At 43.8% G+C, this 20,676-nt stretch overlaps 1 protein-coding gene and 1 long non-coding RNA gene across 3 annotated transcripts in view; one reads left to right on the forward strand and one right to left on the reverse strand.

Annotated features, from left to right (window-relative positions):
• LOC142797387 (uncharacterized) overlaps positions 1–627 on the reverse strand; it is a 57,716-nt gene extending 57,089 nt beyond the window's left edge. Inside the window, exon 1 of the long non-coding RNA XR_012893899.1 lies at positions 489–627. This is a non-coding gene — a long non-coding RNA (uncharacterized LOC142797387). The remainder of the gene's footprint in view (positions 1–488) is intronic.
• Positions 628–875: 248 nt separating this feature from the next.
• On the forward strand, positions 876–10,605 carry LOC119178341 (uncharacterized). 2 transcript variants are annotated; one of them, XM_037429532.2, is made up of 5 exons: positions 876–1,016; positions 1,339–1,397; positions 7,168–7,180; positions 7,263–7,303; positions 10,223–10,605. In XM_037429532.2, the coding sequence occupies exons 2-5, from the start codon at positions 1,349–1,351 to the stop codon at positions 10,504–10,506; spliced, it is 387 nt and encodes a 128-aa protein (XP_037285429.2). In that variant the 5' UTR covers positions 876–1,016; positions 1,339–1,348; the 3' UTR covers positions 10,507–10,605. The 2 variants fall into 2 exon arrangements, with proteins under 2 accessions (XP_037285429.2, XP_037285428.2); XM_037429531.2 differs by having other exon boundaries at positions 915–1,039.
• Positions 10,606–20,676: the final 10,071 nt, after the last annotated feature.

Here is a 20,676-nt window from a genome sequence, read left to right on the forward strand (position 1 = left end):
TCCGTCCATCAGAACATCTGTCTGTCTCTCTGTTCGTGCGTCTGTCCATCCGTCCGTTCATCTAGTGAACACTTCAAGTACCACCGTTTCGCATCTTTTCATCCTATATTCATCATATAGAAGTGTCGCCATCCAGCGGACATTCCAAGGACTAAACTAGAGGCGGCACGGCCGGACTGGAGGAGCGGCACGCATGCACTTTCTTACGGCCTGCGCTCCGTGTCTAGTTTCCCCCTTTCGCAGCCACTAGTTCACGGCACTGCGGTCCACCCCTCGCTTAACCTTGCTAAAACCAAGGAAGTTACGCCCAGTGAGTTTTACGCGGCAACCCTTTCTGTTCAAATAGTGCTCAAAGCGCATCCTGCTGATACTAGTTTTTTTTATTAGGCATCAAATTAGAGACAAAATTTTGTTGCAGATTAAGTCACCGACACTCGTTTTTGTTGGTTATTTCATGCGAAACAATTATCTTTTTATTTATGACTTACCTGCGCAGGTTTTCTTCTCAATTCAAATGAGTGCGCGCGTGCCGCTTTTCTAGTCCGGCCGTGGAGGTGGCTACCTACTACTACTACTACTACTACTACTACTACTACTACTACTACTACTACTACTACTACTACTACTACAACTACTACTGCTACTACTACTACTACTACTACTACTACTACTACTACTACTACTACATACATTGCGTACGCACAACCCACGGCTTAAAGAGCTTCCTCACTAAAATTACACGGTTGCACGTACTAAATACCGCAGCGTCAGCATCAACGCAGTATTGCATGGCTATGCAGCTCCGAAAGAAAAGATTGACTTGCCTCTGCAGCGATAATAAAGATTGCTCTGTGGCGGACGTCAGACAGCCACTGCGTGATATTGATAAATGGATCATTCACCTACGTTCATTATTCGTGTCGCAGATAGTGACCACGAAGAATAAAAGAAGGCTGTTGCGAACCTGAAACATCTGGCAACGACTCTTGAGCAAACCAAGCGGGCAATCTACACTGGTGTGCCACGTGTTTTTCATTAGGTTATTGTGAATATTATTCGAAATTTTGTAGTTATTGTAACAGCCTAACTTTTACATGCTTTTTTGAAGTTGCAATTGTAAATTACACTGGGATTTTAAAGGATTTGCCTAAATTTTTACTGTGCAGCATTACCAATATCAAATAAATTGAAGGCTCTTTTTATGCTAAACTTAAGCTGAAGCAATTTAAAAAGCGCAGTTTGTAGATTTTGTGCGGGCCGCGGCTGCATCTCGATTGAGTTGATTTTGCTACAAAACATCAACTTTATACTGCATTTTGATTTTTTTTTGCTTTTTAGTGTGAGGACAATGAAGACCCTGCTTGTGCTCCTTCTACTAACCCTGTCAACGTCCGCATGTAAGTAGAAATGCTTATCTTTTTATATTAAAAAATTGAATCACTGTTCCTACATTCACCAACCTTTGAAAATGAGCAGAAAAAAGGAAGATCCCGCGCACATTTGAATTTATGTTATGCGAAGCATGGAGCTGGAAGGATGTTAGCTACACGCACTACCAGCATGAACTAGGGTAGGCTGAAATGTTTCATTGGCACGTGATCGTAGTTACGTGAGCAGATATAGCGAATACGCATACATGTGTGACGCATCTGTAACGTCCGAGTGTCGATGGGTCATGTACGCGTCCAGTAGGATGTTGACACCGCCTCGACTGTGCCACGTTCCTGTGAAGTGTGAGCACCATTAGCGAAAGTATATTTGTTCCGGTAATCACTCGTTAATACGGTAATAATGGACCCGAATACACTGAAGTGTGACGTAAAGTTGAGTTTCTAGAAATTGTTCATGTCTGTAATGAAGAAGTTATCAATTAAATCTCCATTCCTCGTCCTGGGCGCGATACCTCGGGAGGCTCTTTGTACGTAGAAAATGTCTTTCATGTATTGTGTTAAGCAGGTCTTATTGAGTTTTGAATCATCTACAGTAAAGTGGCCAGTGTTCAGAAGTTGACAGTTGATATGTAGCGCTTGTGCCAGCGAGGATGGCAACCCTGGACACTGCTAGAATAATGAGCTTCCATGAATGAGCTTCTGTGCAGTGTAGCGTCACTACAATTTCCGTTATCTCGACGTGACAACTGTAAGATACAAGTACGTACGTATGGTTGGATAGCCGACACTGCAACCAAGATCGGCATTTCACGAACTTTACGGTCTACTTCAAAAACAGTTCCGATACCTTACGTGGCTCGGTGGCAGAATACTTGATTGTTACGCAAAATATGGGTTCAGTTCTTGCTGGGATCATGATATTTATCCTATGCGTTGGTTGGGTCAATGTTGCCGATGCCATATTTCAAGGGCGAAGCTCGTTAGGGCCGACCTAGTTGACTCCCCTCACAACCAACAAAGCACAAACCAAAACGGAACACCTACACAAAAAAACCTTTTAAGGAACTAGCTTTATGTGTAATCAAGTATGCGACAGCACAATACGTGACCACCCTCGTCGTACGTCTGTCCGTTCATCCACCCATTTATCCGTCCACCTATCCATCAATCCATGTGTCCTACCATGCTTCCATACGTTCAGTGGTCCGTGCATCCGTTCGTCCGTCAATCTGACCATGCTTTATATTAGTCGACGACTTCTACGTGCTCATTACGGACCTTAGGACCTACAGCTCCGCCGACAAGCCGTCGTTCACTTCGTAGAGTTGCACAGATTTTTTTAACGCCCTCGAAATAAAATTACGTATGTCTGCTGGCACCATTTATTGGTTGATTTCAAAGATCAATCAGTTTCACTGCATTGCGCTTAACTACAGTTGATCTGAACGCCATTTGAGTGTTGTATCGTAGAAGTAAGTACATATGTAATGTATGAAAAATTCGACAGATTCCACGTACCTGGCAATCGACGTTATGCGAAGCATGCGGAGGGAAGGTGACCATGCTGCATTTTTTTTATTGAGCGACACGTCATGAAATGACGCTAAGTTTATGTACAAATGTTGCACGCCCAGAAATATCTTGAAGATTTGCAGATGTTTATATAACCAGTTGCTTGCACTTGCGCAACGATGTCCACTAGAACATGCATATCAACAAGACTAGAAGCTTATATGAAGTGCTGATACTCGCGAGGATGCTGGCCCTGGACACTGCTACATAAATAAACTTCAGCGCATGGCAACTAACCACAACTGATGTTAACCCCACGTGATGGCAGTATCAAAGGAGTACATATCTAATGCTTATGAAATTGGGTAGGCAGCACAGCAAATACTTTTGACGTCTCACGAAGATTAGCGTCTATTTGAAAAGCAGTTCCAAGGCTTGGCCTAGCTCTGGGGTAAAATGCTTCATTGCCATGCAGAATGTTTGGGTTTGATTCCAGATGGAACCCTGACATTTATTCTTTGTATTCGTCGGGTCGACGCTACCAATGTTGGGTATTTCTTAACGCTGGCGCGTTAAAACTGCCCATGTGTGCTCTCGTTGTTCCCGAGTATATACTAAGTAGCGCATACTAGTGGCATATACCCGCACGTAGGCACGGCCACTGTCTGGTGGAACGCGTTTGATGACGTACGCTACAGGATTGTGTCATAGTTCATGTCTTGAACAGTGCGTCGTATTCGTCAAACTATCTTACCCTCCCATGCTAATTTTGGTTCACGCCATGTTAATGGGTGACCATGAGAGCCTAAGTGGCTAGATAGATAGATAAATACGCTCAAAGTCGCCTAAGTTGGCTAAGAAATGCTTCGCATTCAAAAAAAGTAGGGGACCTTAAAGCTTCATTTTTAGGAGTTGAAAGTGATGGCGACATCCTGTTTATCGTGCATATTCTTAAAACTTAGTAAATGAAACCTTTTCAAATTGGCTGTACAGCCACTATACGTGGCTTTAAGGTAATTGGCGCAGCAGCTTGCGTGCCTTTTTAGTGGGGTACCAGCTTTCAACTTTGTAGCCATTATGATAATCACATATTTTGAAGCCCTTTGACAATGGACGCTTGTACCACGCATTATTACTGCAATATTTTGATGTTGCATTGCGAAACAGGTATACAGGACGCGTGTGTTTGTGAAGAATGTAAGCTACTTTCACTGAATTTCCAAACATAGAAAGTTCTTTTCACTGTTTTCCCGAGCACGGACGTGGATGTGCGGTGGAACATCCGCTTGCCACGAAAACAGCCAGGGTTCGATTCCCACTATTACCCAAAGAACACAGTTGTAGACTTCGCTCTGCTGCTGGATTTCTTATCATGTATTATCTTCTTTGTATTGCTCTCAGTGTTTTGGTCACGCATAAGATGAGTGTTTTTTCGCTCACAACAAACGACACCGATGCCGACCCTGACACCAACACCGCCTTCACGAAGATTACGGTCTATTTCAAAAGCAGTTCTGAAACCTGGCTTGGCTCTGTGGTGGAATATTCAGTTGCCACGAAGAAAACTGGGTTCTATTCCTGTTGAGACCCTGGCATTCCTTGTTTACATTCGTCGAGTCAACGCAGCCGATGTCAGCTTTTACTTAACACTCACGCGTTAAAATTACGCAGGTGTGTTTCGCCGTTTCTAGGTACATATGCACTGTAAATCACGTATGCCCGCATACCAGTGGCGCCAACTGGCCCACGAGTATGTGCCACTGTTTGGCAGGAAGTGTTTGACGACGCATGCAACAGAATTGTGACATTATTCTTGTCATGACAACTTACTCTAATTTGTCATACCAGTTTTCTCCCAAGTACTATTAATGGGGTGATCGCGTGAGCCCTCAGATCACGTGAGCCCCTAGATAGATAGATAGATAGATAGATAGATAGACAGACAGACAGACAAACAGACAGACAGACAGACAGATAGATAGATAGATAGATAGATAGATGAACGCCAGAAGTGTGCGCAGTAACCGATTAAATGCTTCGTATTTGAAACTGTTTCATTTGCAAAGAAAGGCAGAAGAAAAAAACAAAAGAATATACACACCACGAGCGGATATGTAACACATGTGTTTGACAATTCATCTACTGTAGAACGTGATAACAAACAATGGTAAATTATATGCGAGAACCCTAAGGGAAACCAATATCGGCAGCATTGACCCAACAATTGCAAAGAATATATTTTATGGTCCCAACAAGAATCGAACGAAAGATTTTTACGTGGCTATCAAGTATCCTACCACAGGACCACGCCAGGCGTCTGATCTACTTTGGAAACAGACCCTATACAGGTGTAATGTTTGTGAAAAGTCTGTTGTGGTTGCAGTGCTGGCTATCTAATTTTATATGCATTACATATGTACTCCTATGATACAGGCGTCAAGTAGGATTAATGTGAATTGTAGTTAAAGGGGCGCTGAAACGCTCTTCCATGTAACCACGGAATTAATTCACTGGAAAAGCTTGTCTCATGCATTCAACACCGCAAGAATTTTAGGAATCCGTTCAGGGCGAGTGGAGTTACAAAGGTTTGTCACATGCAGCAATTGCATTATCTCTTCTCTCGTCCCGACGAAAGCACTAAAAGCTAAGCAGGGAGGGATGACAAGGTCACGGGAAAACGTCACACGAGCCTCGTGGCCTTGAGAACTTTTTTCTTCGAATGCGCCGCTTTCTCGGTGTCATCGTGCGCGCACGCGTGGACAAGTCGCGGCCTCCCGCGGTGATATCTGTAACGAGCAAGCGCGCCATGTTCAAATCGTCCAATGACTGATAGATGGGTACTTCACGTGTGTTTTTGGGCATATTCTGCCATTTGTCGAGAGAAGAGAAAGCAATTTTTAGCTGAATTTGAAAACTTTTTGTGAATTCCAGACCACGCGCTGTCCTATAATATTTGGCTCGCGTGTTGTCGGGAGCCTCTACTACTGATCGGCAGAGCTTTCTGACCATGCTCAAAAAGTTTAGCAGGGCCCCTTTAAGTGCCAGTCACTAAAGTTGGTGTACATATTGCACTAGCCAGGGCTACCACCATCGCAAGCACAAGTGCTATACACAAGCTTTCTGCTTCTGGAATCGGTAATTCAGTGTTGCTGTTGGCATCGTTACGCAAGAGGATATGACCGGATAAAAAAAACATAGGGGTGTTGTCAACATAAGTCTGTGCGTAACCATTTGTACATATATTTAGCGTTATTTCGTAACGTTTTCCTCAATATAAATATTACAGGTCACCTTCAGTCCACATGCTTCAGATAATATCGATTCCCAAGGAACGTGCGATCTACTGAATTTTTTATGTAACACACAGTAGTGCAGGGCATATGAAGCTAGGTTGGACAAGCTTAAGCGCACTTTGCACATAGTCTGTTGCTTCTGAACCAGCACTACTTATACAGGCTTCTGAGTGTGTGTGTGTTCCAATGTTACCAATAACTTCTTCGATTCCGCCCATAAATCTCGTCCTGCCACTTCGGGCAGTCTTGCATGTTGCGATACTTTCAGATTCACAGATGCAAGAAACACAGTTCGCACGGTGTGCTTGCAACGAGCGAACGCGCTTCATTTCACACTGGTTCAACCAAGCCATCCAGTGCAGTGCCGCATCCTGCCCATATTCTCACACAACACTCCGGCGAAGAAATCAATGCATCGCACCTAAATTTTACCTTTGTCAAATTGATGGTAATATATGACGTGTTCGTTCACATAAACCAGTTTGGTTTGTGACAAAATGCTTAGCACATTCTACTTCGATGTGAAAACTGCGAAGTTGGAGGTTCAATTGCACTGTCTGGCTTCAATGACTTTCTCCGTGAGCTTGACACGTGTTTTTTATTGATGTCACATTCGTGGAGGAAATGACGTGATCACTTTCTCGGTACGAAATTGGCGTAAAGCAATTTCGCGTTATTAAGCGCACTTATGGCGACAGTAGTGAAGACGAATGTTTTGTGAACGCGTTTTACTGACCTATATTATTTCAACGCAACTGCGTTGGCGCACCTAACGTTTAGGGAAACATGTTCAACGGCTATTACAAAGGTTCAGCACTGTACACTTACCAGCATACAGTACCAGGTACAGTACAAAACATTGAACAAGGGCAAGTATAACAGTTTTCTACGTGTATTTCAAAACCGAAGCCTAATTGTCACATCTGACATCCTGGTTGCTTTTTTTTTTTCATGCGACTACCTGCCTCCAGACGCAGCATCAATGTAAGTATGCCGAAATACTTTTGAGCAATCAGAAACAATGTCCTCCTTGCTTTATGATGACTGAAGAAAAAATAATTTTCAGACTACCTGCCAGGGAAGCTCAAGACCATGGTCTTCGGAAAGGCAAGATTTTGTGCACTAATAAACATATGAGTGGCTGCTCACAAAGACAGCACTTCATGTTATAAATGACATATTTTTAAGGTATACAAGAAGTACCTTAACAGGGAATGCAATAGCGCTCTTACGTCAGATTACGATTCTCGCTAGATCATTTGTGTGGTTCTGAGAAGCGACTGCCATAGCTTTTCTCAGTCTTCGAGATGAGCCTCGGTCATACACACTCCTCAGACAAACTAATTGAGCATGCGTGCAATAATCTGTGACGTTTACCCTACATTTGGAAGTCCACCATTATTTTATACCGCAATTTCTCTGTACTCCGCCGTGTCAGACCAAAGGCCAATAAAAGGTTGTCCCAAAACAGTTTTTGCTCTATAGTGAAGTTTTTCATTGATCAAATTGTTTCCGCATACAATGTACGCCTTAAAGCTAAGTTTTCTCTTGTATACACACTAAAATTTAAACTTTATTGTTATTTTCGAAAATGTGAAAACATACATTTAACCAACTTCATGGGCAAGCTCCTTCGCCGGCATTGTGCTTAAAACAATTTGTGTCATCATGTACTTGTATCTTGAGGTCCTTGTTATCTGAAAAACGATCTAAACTTGATAACGGAAATGTGGCAGGGTAACATTTTTGTAATGTGAGTGTCGTGAAATGCGCCTCACGCAAAGCGAGTTGTAAGCCTTTGCGGAAGCTTCTAAACGAAAATAGCGTGCTAAGTGTTTTTTTTGCTTGTTTTTAAATAGGGTTTAGATGATTTATAGATGCAAAATATTCCTCCTGGTGTGTAAAAATTATCTCTTTGCTTTAGGCTCTCCAATACACCTTACGCTTATTCAGTGCAGCTTAACTTCTGTCATCTGAATATTTTTATATTTTCCGTAGTATATATGTACGTTGAGTGACTATACTTTGGTTAAAGCGCAATACATGACGCAGCACTCAAGCGGTCCCTTGTAAGTTTGGGGAAGTGGCATGGAGCACTCAAACAAATAGTACTCTGAAGCTTCGCCTCTAGGAGTTGTAGGCGATAGTGATATTCTCTTCGTATTGCCCACTTCAAACACTTACTGCATGAAACCTTTTCGGAGTGTCTATGCACTTACTACGAGGCCCAAAGGTAATGGTCGCAGTAGCCTTTTGTAGTGGGTGACTGGCTTAAAACAAAAGAGTCATTATGATAATTGCAGCTTCTGACGCCAGCCGGCAATTGCCGCTTATATCATGCAATATTACTGCAATAGTTCATGTTGCATTGTGAAGCACGTATAGAGTACGATGTGTGTTTGTAAAGCATGAAAGCTACCTTCACTGCATTTACTAGCTGATGAACTTCTTTTCATATTATTCACAGCCATGCGCGTGACCGTGTGGTAGAACTTAAATACGCTCACCATGCAAATAACCCGGGTTAGATCGCCACTCAGACCCAAATGACCTTGGTTCGGTGACCACTTTGAGCCAGGATTTTGCATATTTTTTTTTATTCACACAGTTGTCGATTTTTCTGTCACACATAAGATGATAATTTTTTTCTCACAAACAACGACGCCAACATTAACTCCGGAATTTACGCGAAACGAGCTCTTTACGTTATTGCATAATTAACGAGCACTGATTCATCATGAACAATCAACCTAGCTATATACCTGAAGACGTACCCTAACTATTTATTGCGAAAGCAGAGTGAAGCGCGTTGCATGTTTTTTGCTAAGCTGTGCAGCCTATCAATGTCAAGCATGCCAAAGTAAGAAAAATCAAAGCTAAGTTAACTTTTTTGTGAAATAATTATTTATCAACTAATTATAAGGTTTGGGAAACTAAGTTTAGGAGGGTAATATCTCATATTTTATTCAGGGTAGCGTTCGTTTTTATAGAAGACAGCCTAACCATGCTTCACATTTTCAATCATGACCATAATTGTTTGTTAAATAAAGGCATCCTTTGGGCAATGTAACCAAAAAAATTTGATTCCCATGTTTTTTGTTATTTTCTTCATGATATTGGCTAGTAAGACAAAAAATTCTGAATATGTATTTAGGGTTCTCATGCAAGAAAAGATATTGAAGGTGTCATACCTCATGACGTTTCAGATGACAAAAGTAAAAATAAAAGTGTCTAGGTTTGAACCTTAGAGAAGTGGAGTAGTTGTGGCTGGGCGCTAACAGTTGATAATGAAACTTGTGCAAACCACTTCAACAAAATCAATTACTTCTGTCATGTAAGTTATTGATTGGAGATGTGAATATAATCTCAAGAGAGAGAAACGAGGAAAAAAGGAAGGCAGGGAGGTTAACCAGATGCTAGTATCCGGTATGCTACCCTACACTGGGGTTGGGGAATAGGGGGTTGAAAGAGAAAGGGAGAGTTAAAAAATAAATAAAAGAAAAACACCGACACACGCGCACACACAAAATCAGTCCACTCAGAGGCGTTCCGACAGGCCAGTAGTTCGTAAGAAGCCCAGTAGCGCTTGCACGGCTTTCTTCTGTGACGATGAGTCATGACGATGGCGCAGTATACTTTCTTCTGACAGTGGCTGGTCATCTAACCTGTTTAGTTTATTAGAAAGGTGTTGTTTTTCCAGGTTGTATTTTGGGCAGTCAAACAGGATATGTCGAATTGTTTCTTCATCTCCGCAGTGTGCACAGTCGGCGGTGTCGGCCATACCTATGCGGAACGCGTACGCACGGGTAAACGCGACTCCCAACCATGAATATAATCTCAAAGTTTTTCCAGTGGGTACGTGATCAAACACTCATACTAACTTGGGGACTATATGTTTGAACAGGAACAGACTTTCCCTCGAAACAACTTTATTGTTACAAGTCACTAATTTTTAGGCGTGACTGCCCGAATGATTGTGAACAAATATCTCGCTCATGATGAGTACGTTGTACTTTTTCTATGCAGAGGACGAGGCTGCACTTATTGCGAAAGCTGGCGATTCCATGAAGACGATCGGACAGCTTCTACAGAGCAAACTATCCATCGCCAATGCTGAGGATCGAGAGAACATTGTCAACGCCTTAAAGGCTATTGACACTTCCATCCTGGACCCAAATGATACAGAGCAGTACTTTTTCATAATTTTGTTTAAGGCACTCATAGCAGCTGCTGTCACCGCTGGTGTGTCGACGGGCGTCGGTCTTGAAGTGGACAAAGCTCTGAAGAAAGTCGACAAAAAGCGTGGTTGAGAAAGGCAACAATGACTCAGCCAGATAACAAAATATGAATGAATCATTTTGATTCTGGTGTACAGAAATTAAAAGGAAAAAGAGGGTGTTCTGACGTAATCTTATTTTTTTTTTTGGGGGGCACTAAATTCATGTCTTCTGAGCAAACCTCTGGGGTTACTGAACATGAAAAACACGTGCTGGAGGGCTAAATGGTAAGACGCTATTTTAGATGAAAAGGAACGCTGGGGAGAAGTCACCAAAGTAGAAGAAAGAAGGATGAGTGCAGTTTTGTCTTCTTTTACTCTACCATCTCGCTTTTACGGGCATAGTTTCAGTTGCCCGATAGCTGTCATCTGGGTGTGATATCTACCGGCTGGTCGAGAAGACGGGCTTTCAGAAACTCGCAGGTTTGACAATATAATAAATAGTGCTCTTGACATCTAAAATAAGAACAACTTGCAAATTCCAAGGAATGGAACCGCTAATCCTGCCATCACTGCAGTCACATTGCTTAAATTGCGGTACATCATCAGGCGTCAAAGTGAATAAAAGTAACAGCTTTGCTGCAAAGGTGATGAATTGACCGCGATAGCGATGAATTGGAAGGCCACACGCAAAATGGCAAGCAGATCGAAAAATGCCCCGCGTTTCTTACGCACAAATAACGCACGAAGCCTGCTCAAAGGTACAGATGAACGCGAATAAGCGTCTCAGTTGTTCCTTGGCTGTGTCTGAAAAGCAACTTTTTCGCAAACGGAGACTGCGCAACGAATACTGTGATCTTTGTGCGCCCGGTAACTACAACGGAATTGTTTCGGTGAAACCTAAAGACTAGCCGAAACGTACGATCCTCCCCAATGCAAGATAATAGCGCGCACCCGATCATCCACCGACACTTATTTTCTACACGCGCAAAAGTACGCGCCGGAGACGAGGGCGTGTCGCTATGTCGTGACTAAGTGATGACGCGCGCTCATCGCACCATCTTGCTGGTAATGCTGAAAATACGATAGTCCCCCCCCTCCCCCTGAGACGCCTGGAGCCAGCGTTACGTGGTAGATACAAATAGCTTGCCGTCTGAACGTGCATGGACGTGATCCTCTGTAGCACGGTGGTTAACGCATCGCAATCACGTCTCAATGGTCCCAAGTTCGATCCTGCGCGCCGAAGTCTCTTTCTGGATTTCTTAAAGGCGATAGTCTTTCTAGGGACCTTCGACGCAAAAAGTCTGGTCTGTCTGTCTGTCTGTCTGTCTGTACATTTGTCTGTTTGTATGCCCTAAACGATATTCTAAATGGCACCAAACGATACTCCCGACGGCCGACCCCATGCGCAGCGCCTACCAATGTTGCTCAAAATTTAGCGTTCATACTTGCGCGATTGTCAATTAAAAGCAGTTATTGAGCATACCTGAGGCACCATAACAACACGTAAATATTATGTGTGTGTGTTTTTTCTACTAGAAAAGGCATACATAATTCTAAGGACCGTAGCGCTTATCAAGCTGCACTAACAATGCAAAGCTTGCACGAAAACGCAAGTGTTTCCTACGCTTTGCAAGCGACGGGTAGGTGGTGGCACCTACCCGTCGCTTGCGTTCTACACCATATCGCCTGTGAGACGGGAGCGCACGCTGCGCGCTTCGCTTTCCAAGATAACTGCCAGATAGCACTCATGTCTCACGTGTGACGTGACTTCATGCGCCCGTTCGCTGCACGCTCGAGGCCCTCTAACGCAGCGCCTGCAGAATAACATTCACCGAATTTCTTCCGCAGAACACCAAATAAACGTTTTGTTCACTCTTTCCAGACACGAGACCGTCGTCTTTCTACAACATTTCCAGGATAATATACAAAAACGGGGCCAATTTTTAAATGCGTAGCACTTCTTAGCGAACTTCAGTGACCTTGAGCGTATCTATCTATCTATCTATCTATCTATCTATCTATCTATCTATCTATCTATCTATCTATCTGTCTATCTATCTATATAGCCACCTACCACGTTTACCTCTCCTGGCCATTTCGATAAAGGTATCGACACCAGACTTGATATGCAATAACATGACTCTACAAAGAACATATTTGACTAGTCATAACACGAAAATCATGGCATGTATGTCTTGAATGTCACAACTTAAATTTCATTGTCCCGCAGCTATTGTGGCGGTTTCGGTCAAATACATGTTGAAAATCTGGTATGGCGTGGCAAGATTCCATGGCGAACACAAGCGACAGATCCAAACATGAAAATCGTGACATGCGTGCTATACAACAACATGACTACATGCTACGCTAACGATGCGCACGCGGCCGTTTCGCTAGCTTCACATGTACCAAACTCGGTATTACGCGACGCGAACGGACGACGTAGGTAAATGACACATCGAAACATGATAATCACGACATGCGTGTCATGTAACAACATGACTACATGCCACACTGATGCACTCGCGGCCGTTTCGCTGGCTTCACAGATGCCAAATTTCTTATGGCGAGATGCCAGTGAATGACGAAAATATGTAACTGGTGCAAACATGATAATCATTAGATGCGTGTCATGTGGAACATGACTACATGCCACAGTCAAGGCTCCAATACATTTCGATGTGACGGGGTGGGCGTGCTCACCCGCCTTCATTTCGTCGGGTAACGCCGGCGGTGCCACGCCAGGCAGCGGTCCTTGCATGCACATATACTCGCAGGTGCGCGCCGCGCTGCGTTGCTTTGACGCATGCGCGTTTCAGAGCATCCAGCGTCCTTCCGTCACGAAGAGAGAGAGACTCAAAGTCGTCTGGGTAACGCATCGGCACGAAATGCAGCATGTCGCATTTCGCGCCCGTCGCCGTCGGGCCGCGCCGACAGACGCTCGTCGCAGCTGGCGTCAGAATACAGAGTGCTTGCGTTTTGATGGTGTTGCATCGCTGTTCCCAGCGTGCGCGCGCGTCAAAGCTACATTGGAGGATATTGGGCTATTCATGATGCGCTCGCGGCTGTTTTTATAGCTCCACATATACCAAATTTGGTGTTACGTGACTTGAATGAATGACAAAATATATAACTGGTGCAAACATGATAATCCTTACACGCCTGTCATGTAAATACATGACAACGTACCACGCTCACGCAAGGCATAATTTACCTCCACCTCGCAACGTTGTGCTTATTTTAACGTGACATATCAACATCAACTCGTGCTTCGCATATTCTTAATTCCCAGTGTACGTGGGTCAGTCAATTTTTTTCGTTTCTCGCATCATATATATAGGTATACATTTACGGTGAGTGGCGGCTATATAACTGCTATCGCAATATAACTGAATGCCACGTGAAGTTCTGCAAAAATTTTGGCAGATCCCACGTACCTGTGAATCGCGGTTTTACAAAGCATGCGGGGGGAAGGGCAGCATGTTGCATTTTTTTTTATTCAGCAACACGGCATGAAATGACGCTAAATATAAGTACGATTGTTGCATGCACAGGCATATGATGAAGAGTTGCAGATGTTCATATAACCAGTTGCTCATACCTGCGTAACGATGTCGACTGGAACATGCATATTAGCAACACCAGAAGCTGATATGAAGCGCTGATGCTTGCTAAAGTGCTGGCCTACATAATTGAACTTCAGCGCATGGCAAGTAACCACAATTGACATTAAGCCGACGTCAGAGCTTTATCAAAGGATTACATATGAAATGTTTATAAAATTTGGTAGGTATAGTACTGCAACCACTATTATTGACGTTTCACGAAGATTAGCGTCTATTTGAAGAGTATTTCCGAGACCTGTCGTAGCTCTGTGGTACAATGCGTGACTGCCACGCCGAATGCTTGGGTTCGATTTCTGCTGTGGCCCTGAAATTTATTATTTGCATTTATCGGAAGGTCAGCGCTGCTAATGTGAGGTTTTTCTCAACACTGACTTTGTTCTATGCTTTCGTTGGGTCGACGCTACCAATGTCGGGTATTGCTTAGCGCTCACGCGTTAAATTTTCCCATGCGTGTTCTCGTCGTTCCTGCGGAGATACTGTGTCAATCACCTGTGGCGCATACCCGCTTAACAGCGGCACATAGCCACCCGTGGTTATGTGCCACTGTTTGGCGGGAAGTGTTCGACGACGTACGCGACGGGATTGTGATATTATTCATGTCTTGACCAGCGCGCCATATTCGTCGAACCATGTTACTCTCCCACGGTAATTTTGCTCACGCCAAGTTAAGGGGGTGACCTCTGGAGCACCCAAACGTAAGCGGATAGATAGATAGATAGATAGATAGATAGATAGATAGATACGCTGAAAGTCACCGAACTTCGCTAAGATATGCTTCGCATTTAAAAAAGGAACGATACATTCACGTGAGTTGATGGGGGAGGAAAACTGAGGGGTAATTGTCCATTGTAGTCTCCACAGTTTTAGTACGACTGCAGTGTAGTTACCAGTGGTAACAGCTCACCGCTCAACTGATACTAAACTCACTCGTACACAACTGGCTATCACTAACGGTGGTCTAATATTGTTTCAATTGTACTGATATTGGTTAAATATGCATAGTTTATAAAATGTGCCTGTAGGGGAATGCAGGTTCACTGTTGGTAATTTTCGGCTCTTGTTGACACATGTTCACTCAATTAGGTTACTTGTGTGCTACCATTGCCCGATTTTGGTATCCATGTCTATACCAGCAACACTGTGTCAACTCTACTGTGTGTGCCGTTATGATAAATTTGAAATGCGCCTTAAACTCCAGCATTCATTGCACTGTAGCTACCCAAATGAGAGTGAGAAATGAGAAGAACTCATTTAGGAAACACAAACACCCCACAGCTTTCATAGGAGATAAAGTCATGCCATATGTACTTCAACAAAAACCTTAGGGGGATCTGCCACATGTATTCATGAGCTGCATACACAAAAGTACAACATATTCTATTTTTTTCTTTGTCTCTTGAAATACAGCAGGTGTGGTAGTCTCGCAAACGCGTCCATGAGCCCTCCAAAGTTTGGCTGCGGGGGCTGCATTTCCGATGGAGGCGGAGATGTTGTAGGCCCGTGTGCTCAGATTTGGGTGCACGTTAAATAACCCCAGGTGGTCGAAATTTCCGGAGCCCTCCGCTACGGCGTCTCTCATAATCATATGGTGGTTTTAGAACGTTAAACCCCACGTATCAATCAATCAAAGCTCTCCAAAGTAATGTTCTTTACAGCAGGAAATCTGTGGGCACCTTCAGACGAAACGACTGTAAATAATTCTATACAGTGTTGTCTACAAACTATTATACAAGAATGCCAACTGGGTCCCTACATAAAAGTAATCAACAGCCGAATGAACGTTCTTATATCACTACGGATATAGTGCAGGCACTTAAGCTTTTTTAAAAAAAATTACGGCATATTCACGGGGTGAATGATGATGAATGGGCGAAGCTCCGGAAGGATTCATCGGTAAACTGTGAATCTTCCGTGTAATTCGCCCAGTCGATCATCATGTAAAGACGTGAGAAACGCTGTGAGTGTATATACACAAATCAACTTTTATTTGTTCTTAGACGATGGATGGCTTGCGATGTCCCTTGCCTCGCGCGCTCGAACATCGGGATTCTGTCTGCGAGCGCGCGCTGCTGCCGCCTTGCGCTCTCTCCGCTGTGCAGCCTTATCCATCCGGCGACTCCGAGCGCGCGCCAACAGCGAACGGATTTTATTACAACGCTCCCCCTAGCGTACGTCGCCGCACTAAATCGAACGATTGCCTTCAACCAATGACACGCGCCATATGTGACATCATTCCTATTTTATAAGATCTCGCGTCTTTCATCAACTACAAGTACCGCTTTCTAGTTTATAACATCTTGCATCTTTTCATCATCAGCTACAAGTACCACCATCTAGTAAACACTACAAGAACTAAACGAGAGGTGGCTACATACAGGAGACGGTACCGCCATCTAGTGAACACTGCAAGAACTAAACTAGAGATGGCTACATACAGGGGACGGTACCGCCATCTAGTGAACGCTGCAAGAACTAAACTAGAGGTGGCTACATACAGGCTACAGGGGACGCACAGCCCATGCCCTAAGGAGCTTCGCCCCTAAAAATGTTTGCTTTTCAGGTTAACTACAATAAATTTTAAAATGCATATGCACCTCACATTGTAATACGAGTACCTTTGGGCTGGCATAAACAGCAAGTCACATCCTGATATTGGATATGCAGCAAAAAGGCTGGCATTCAGGACCTGATCAATTTCGTCCTAATTATCATCATCGTTACCAGCGTAAGGGGCAGCAGCCAAATTAGAACGTTATGTCGATATCAGAATGAACACCCCACAAACAGCTCTCCATTCACCTTGGCATAGATGGTGCGCTAGATGATGTCATTGAACAATGCAATTACTGATTTACCAAATGAGTACCTTAATTATTTTTCTATGCATGCAGCACACTCGCGGGAAATTAGTCTAGAGGAGGAAGTATTATAGTGCACCCGAATATATATATTGATAAGCCGAGTGGCACCACGCAATGAGCTTTTCGACATAAAGCAAAAACAACAAAACAGCCAAGCCAAGACTGCGAGAGTGAGAGTGCCTTGGGGCCCCACTGGAACAATTGCGCCATTTGTCTGCAGTCTGTCATGCCTGCACCTTTCAGTGCACTTTCATATATATATATATATATATATATATATATATATATATATATATATATATATAGCGCTGACCACTTTTTTAAAGGTGCCATAGAACACTTTTTCAAGTATCCATGAAATGAAGTCACTGGAAGAGCCCGTCGAATTACGCAGTCAACGCCGCAAAATCTTTAAGAATCCGTTCAGTGCACGTGAAAATACAAAGATTTGTCGCATGCTGCAATTGCAATATCTTTATCTCGTTCCAACGCAAGATCTAGAAACTAAGCAGGGAGGGATGGCGGGGGCAAAGGAATAACGGCACCCGCGCGTCATGACCTTGAAAATTTTCACTTTTTACATGCGAAGCATTTTTCAGCAAACTTCGGCGACCTTGAACGTATCTATCTATCTGTCTATCTAGCAGCCTAGGACTTCTAGCTCTACTGGCCATTTCGTTAATGGTATCAATATCAAAGCTGGTATGACGTATTATAAGTGTATGACGAAGATAGGTGACTAGTCAGTACAAGAAAATCATGACATGTATGTAATGAATGTGATGATTTACATTTCATATTCTTGCTGCTCTTGCGGTGGTTGCGTTCACATGACATGATGTAATAATGGTATTGTGTGTTATGATTGCATGGCAAGCATAATTGATAGACACTAACGTGGAAATTATGACGTGCATGCCATGAAATTCATACCTACACGCCATGATCATAGAGCGCTCGTAGTCATCCAGCTAGCTTTACAAATACCAAATCTGGTGTTACGTGACGCCACTGGATTACGAAGGTATATGATGCGCAAATATGACAATCATGCGATGCGTGTCATATAATAGATATGTGGGGTTGAACGTCGAAAATAAACCGTATGATTATAAGAGACGCCGTAGTGGATGGCTCTGGAAATTCGGACCCCCTGGGGTCCCTTAACGTGCACCCAAATCTTAAGCATACGGGCCTACTTAATTTTCGCCTCCATCGAAAATGCAGCCGCCACAGCAAGGATTTGATCCCACGATCTTCGTGTGAGAGGTCGAGTACCCTAGCCACTAGACCATATCGGCGGGGCATGCGTGTCATGCAAAAACTTGGCTGCATACCACACTCATGGTGGTCTCGCGGTCTTTTCGCTAGCTTCACATATACAAGGTGTTCCACGTAAGTTGAGTCCGAGTTTAAAAATATGCCGGAACATGTAATTACGGCGCGACCAAATGCATGTTATCCACTGTTGCCTGGAGTTAGACTATTTTTGTGTTCTCAAATATTGTTTAATTAGATATGTTTATTAACTAACTTTTCAAGAAAAAAGATAGATAAACAATTCAATGAGAAAGCTGTAGACCGGTTTGCATAATGTCTGATCAGACAATATTGAACTCTAAATCTGTTAGGTAATAATATTTTTGTGTTAACTGCAAATGCCCACGAAATACATAAAAATACCACTTGACAAACCCACTGGCATGTCCTTGCGCATGATGATTCTTGTGCTTCCTAATGATCCACGTTCGAACGACATTCTTCCCTCGATACGGTTCATGATAGCGATAAGCAGTCACAGCGGTTGCCGTTTTTGTGGCCGATGGCAGAACGTGTTGTTCCTAAAGCCACCATCATCGTTGCGGCCATGCCGATACAGCACATCGGGGCAAATGCTATGGTCGTTCGTATGCGGGACATTAGGGAGCACAAGAACCATTGCGCGCGAGTGACTCTGTTCGGTCGATTTTTTTGTGCTGTGTTCAATTTTCGCTCCTTTCTTGGACTATTACACTCGCATTTCTCCTCTGTGTGCCAACAAGATGTCGGGTGAAGACTTCGAGGGCTCGGTGCCTTACAGATACGAGATTCCTTTATCGAAGACTTGGCTAGTACGCGACCACTACCGTGGTTGGTAGCCATCGCTGCGAGTCTTATGCTCGTCCAAGTGCGTCCACCCATATGAGTGATACTGCAGGAAACAATGAAAAGCCTGGAGGCTTACAGGCGCGCTAAAACATTATAATGCCGGCACGTTTGCTCGTTCACAACCACGAAATGGCTCCAGCAAGCCCAGCAGCAATGGAATACAATGAAGCTGAAAGCAAAAAGCTTCGTTCAGAAGAGAATCCTTTCGACGACAAAACGTCAACCTATTACATTAACGATGAAGAAGACATGGGCGAAGATGAACCATTTACGGTGGTTGCATATAAGAAGAAACGAGCAGAGGGAATCCCAGTTGTATTTCGTCCAGCAGCTGAAGGTGCTAGTTTCTGAAAAGTGAACCCCAATCGAGTGTCAGCTGAAGTAGTTTCCGCTGCTAAAGAAAAAGTGCAGTCATTCAGAACGACCTGAAATAAAAGCTTCAGTGTCAGTGTTGCTTCCTTAGCTTCAGCCAAGCGTCTTCTCATGCTTTTGAATGTAGGCGCCCTGGAAGTTAGGCCTTTCTCAGATTCATACACTTGGAACATTGGGAAAGTAAAGCATGTGCCTCTGCCGTATTCACACGAACAACTCCTAGAGTACTTGAGAGATGCAGGGGTTTTATCGGCGGGGCGACAAATGAAATATTACCACCAGAAAGATGGAGCAGTAACGTCACGTCCACTTCACTCGGTGATTCTGACTTTTCGAGATGACCGCCCGACTCCAAGAAGGATCTACTTAGGACTCACCAGTCAACCAGTGGAAGAATATCTTGGTCCAGCACTTCGGTGCTATAACTGCCAGCGATTCGTACACATGGTGAAGAGTTGCCGTAACACACAACGGTGTAAGATCTGCTCATAAGAGCACCACCATAAGGAGTGCAAGTCAGTTCTTTAGCCTAAGTGTGCAAACTGTGCAGGTAATCACGCTGCCTCATATTCATGCTGCCCGCAAAGTAAAGCTGCTGAAAAAACACGCCGGCATGAGCTTATTTATGGAAGAAAACCGCGTCCCATTGAACCCTTTCCAAACCTTGAGATTGTTCATCCTGTATGTGATGTACTTCAGCGCACACCGCAACAACAACAGCCGTCAAACATGCCAAAAGAATCACCAAGAGCACACTCGAGAGACCACTCACGAGAAATGCATTCAAGTAACCCAACTTAAGCGTCAAAGCTGTGAACGCCCACGCGACCTCAGCCGGAAAGTAGCAGAACCGACAGCACCAGTGTTCGCCCCGGCTACAACATCAAAACGCCACTTCGTTCTCAACAGGCCTCAGAAACTGAACCATTCAATGGGGACCGTGCCTCTGCATCAGTCATGCAATTGATTCTAGCAATGCTTTTCGCAGCACTTAAGCCAATCCAGTCTGCTCTACCGGAAGCATACAACCTGCCAGAAGTTAATGCCCTGCTGCCTCTGGAAGCACTATTGTGTCAATAATCCGGGTCAAACCTGAGACAAGTAACATATGAATAAGCGCTATAAACATGTCTCCATATACCAGTGAAATGTCAATAGTCTTCGAAGGATGTGTGCTGACTTCCGTAGACTCTCTTTCCAATACTTTGCATACAAAAGGCAGGAATGAATGATGATTTCAACCTTTCTAACTAC

Source organism: Rhipicephalus microplus, chromosome 1 (genome assembly GCF_043290135.1).
Source record: "Rhipicephalus microplus isolate Deutch F79 chromosome 1, USDA_Rmic, whole genome shotgun sequence".
NCBI classification, from domain to species: Eukaryota; Metazoa; Arthropoda; class Arachnida; order Ixodida; family Ixodidae; genus Rhipicephalus; species Rhipicephalus microplus.

Bases quoted from the DNA above. Each gene is read 5' to 3' on its own strand.
- LOC119178341 (XM_037429532.2), top strand. From the start codon at position 1,349: ATGAAGACCCTGCTTGTGCTCCTTCTACTAACCCTGTCAACGTCCGCA. The intron at 7,304-10,222 runs GCAAGATTTTGT...TTTTCTATGCAG, and splicing joins AGACCATGGTCTTCGGAAAG to AGGACGAGGCTGCACTTATT.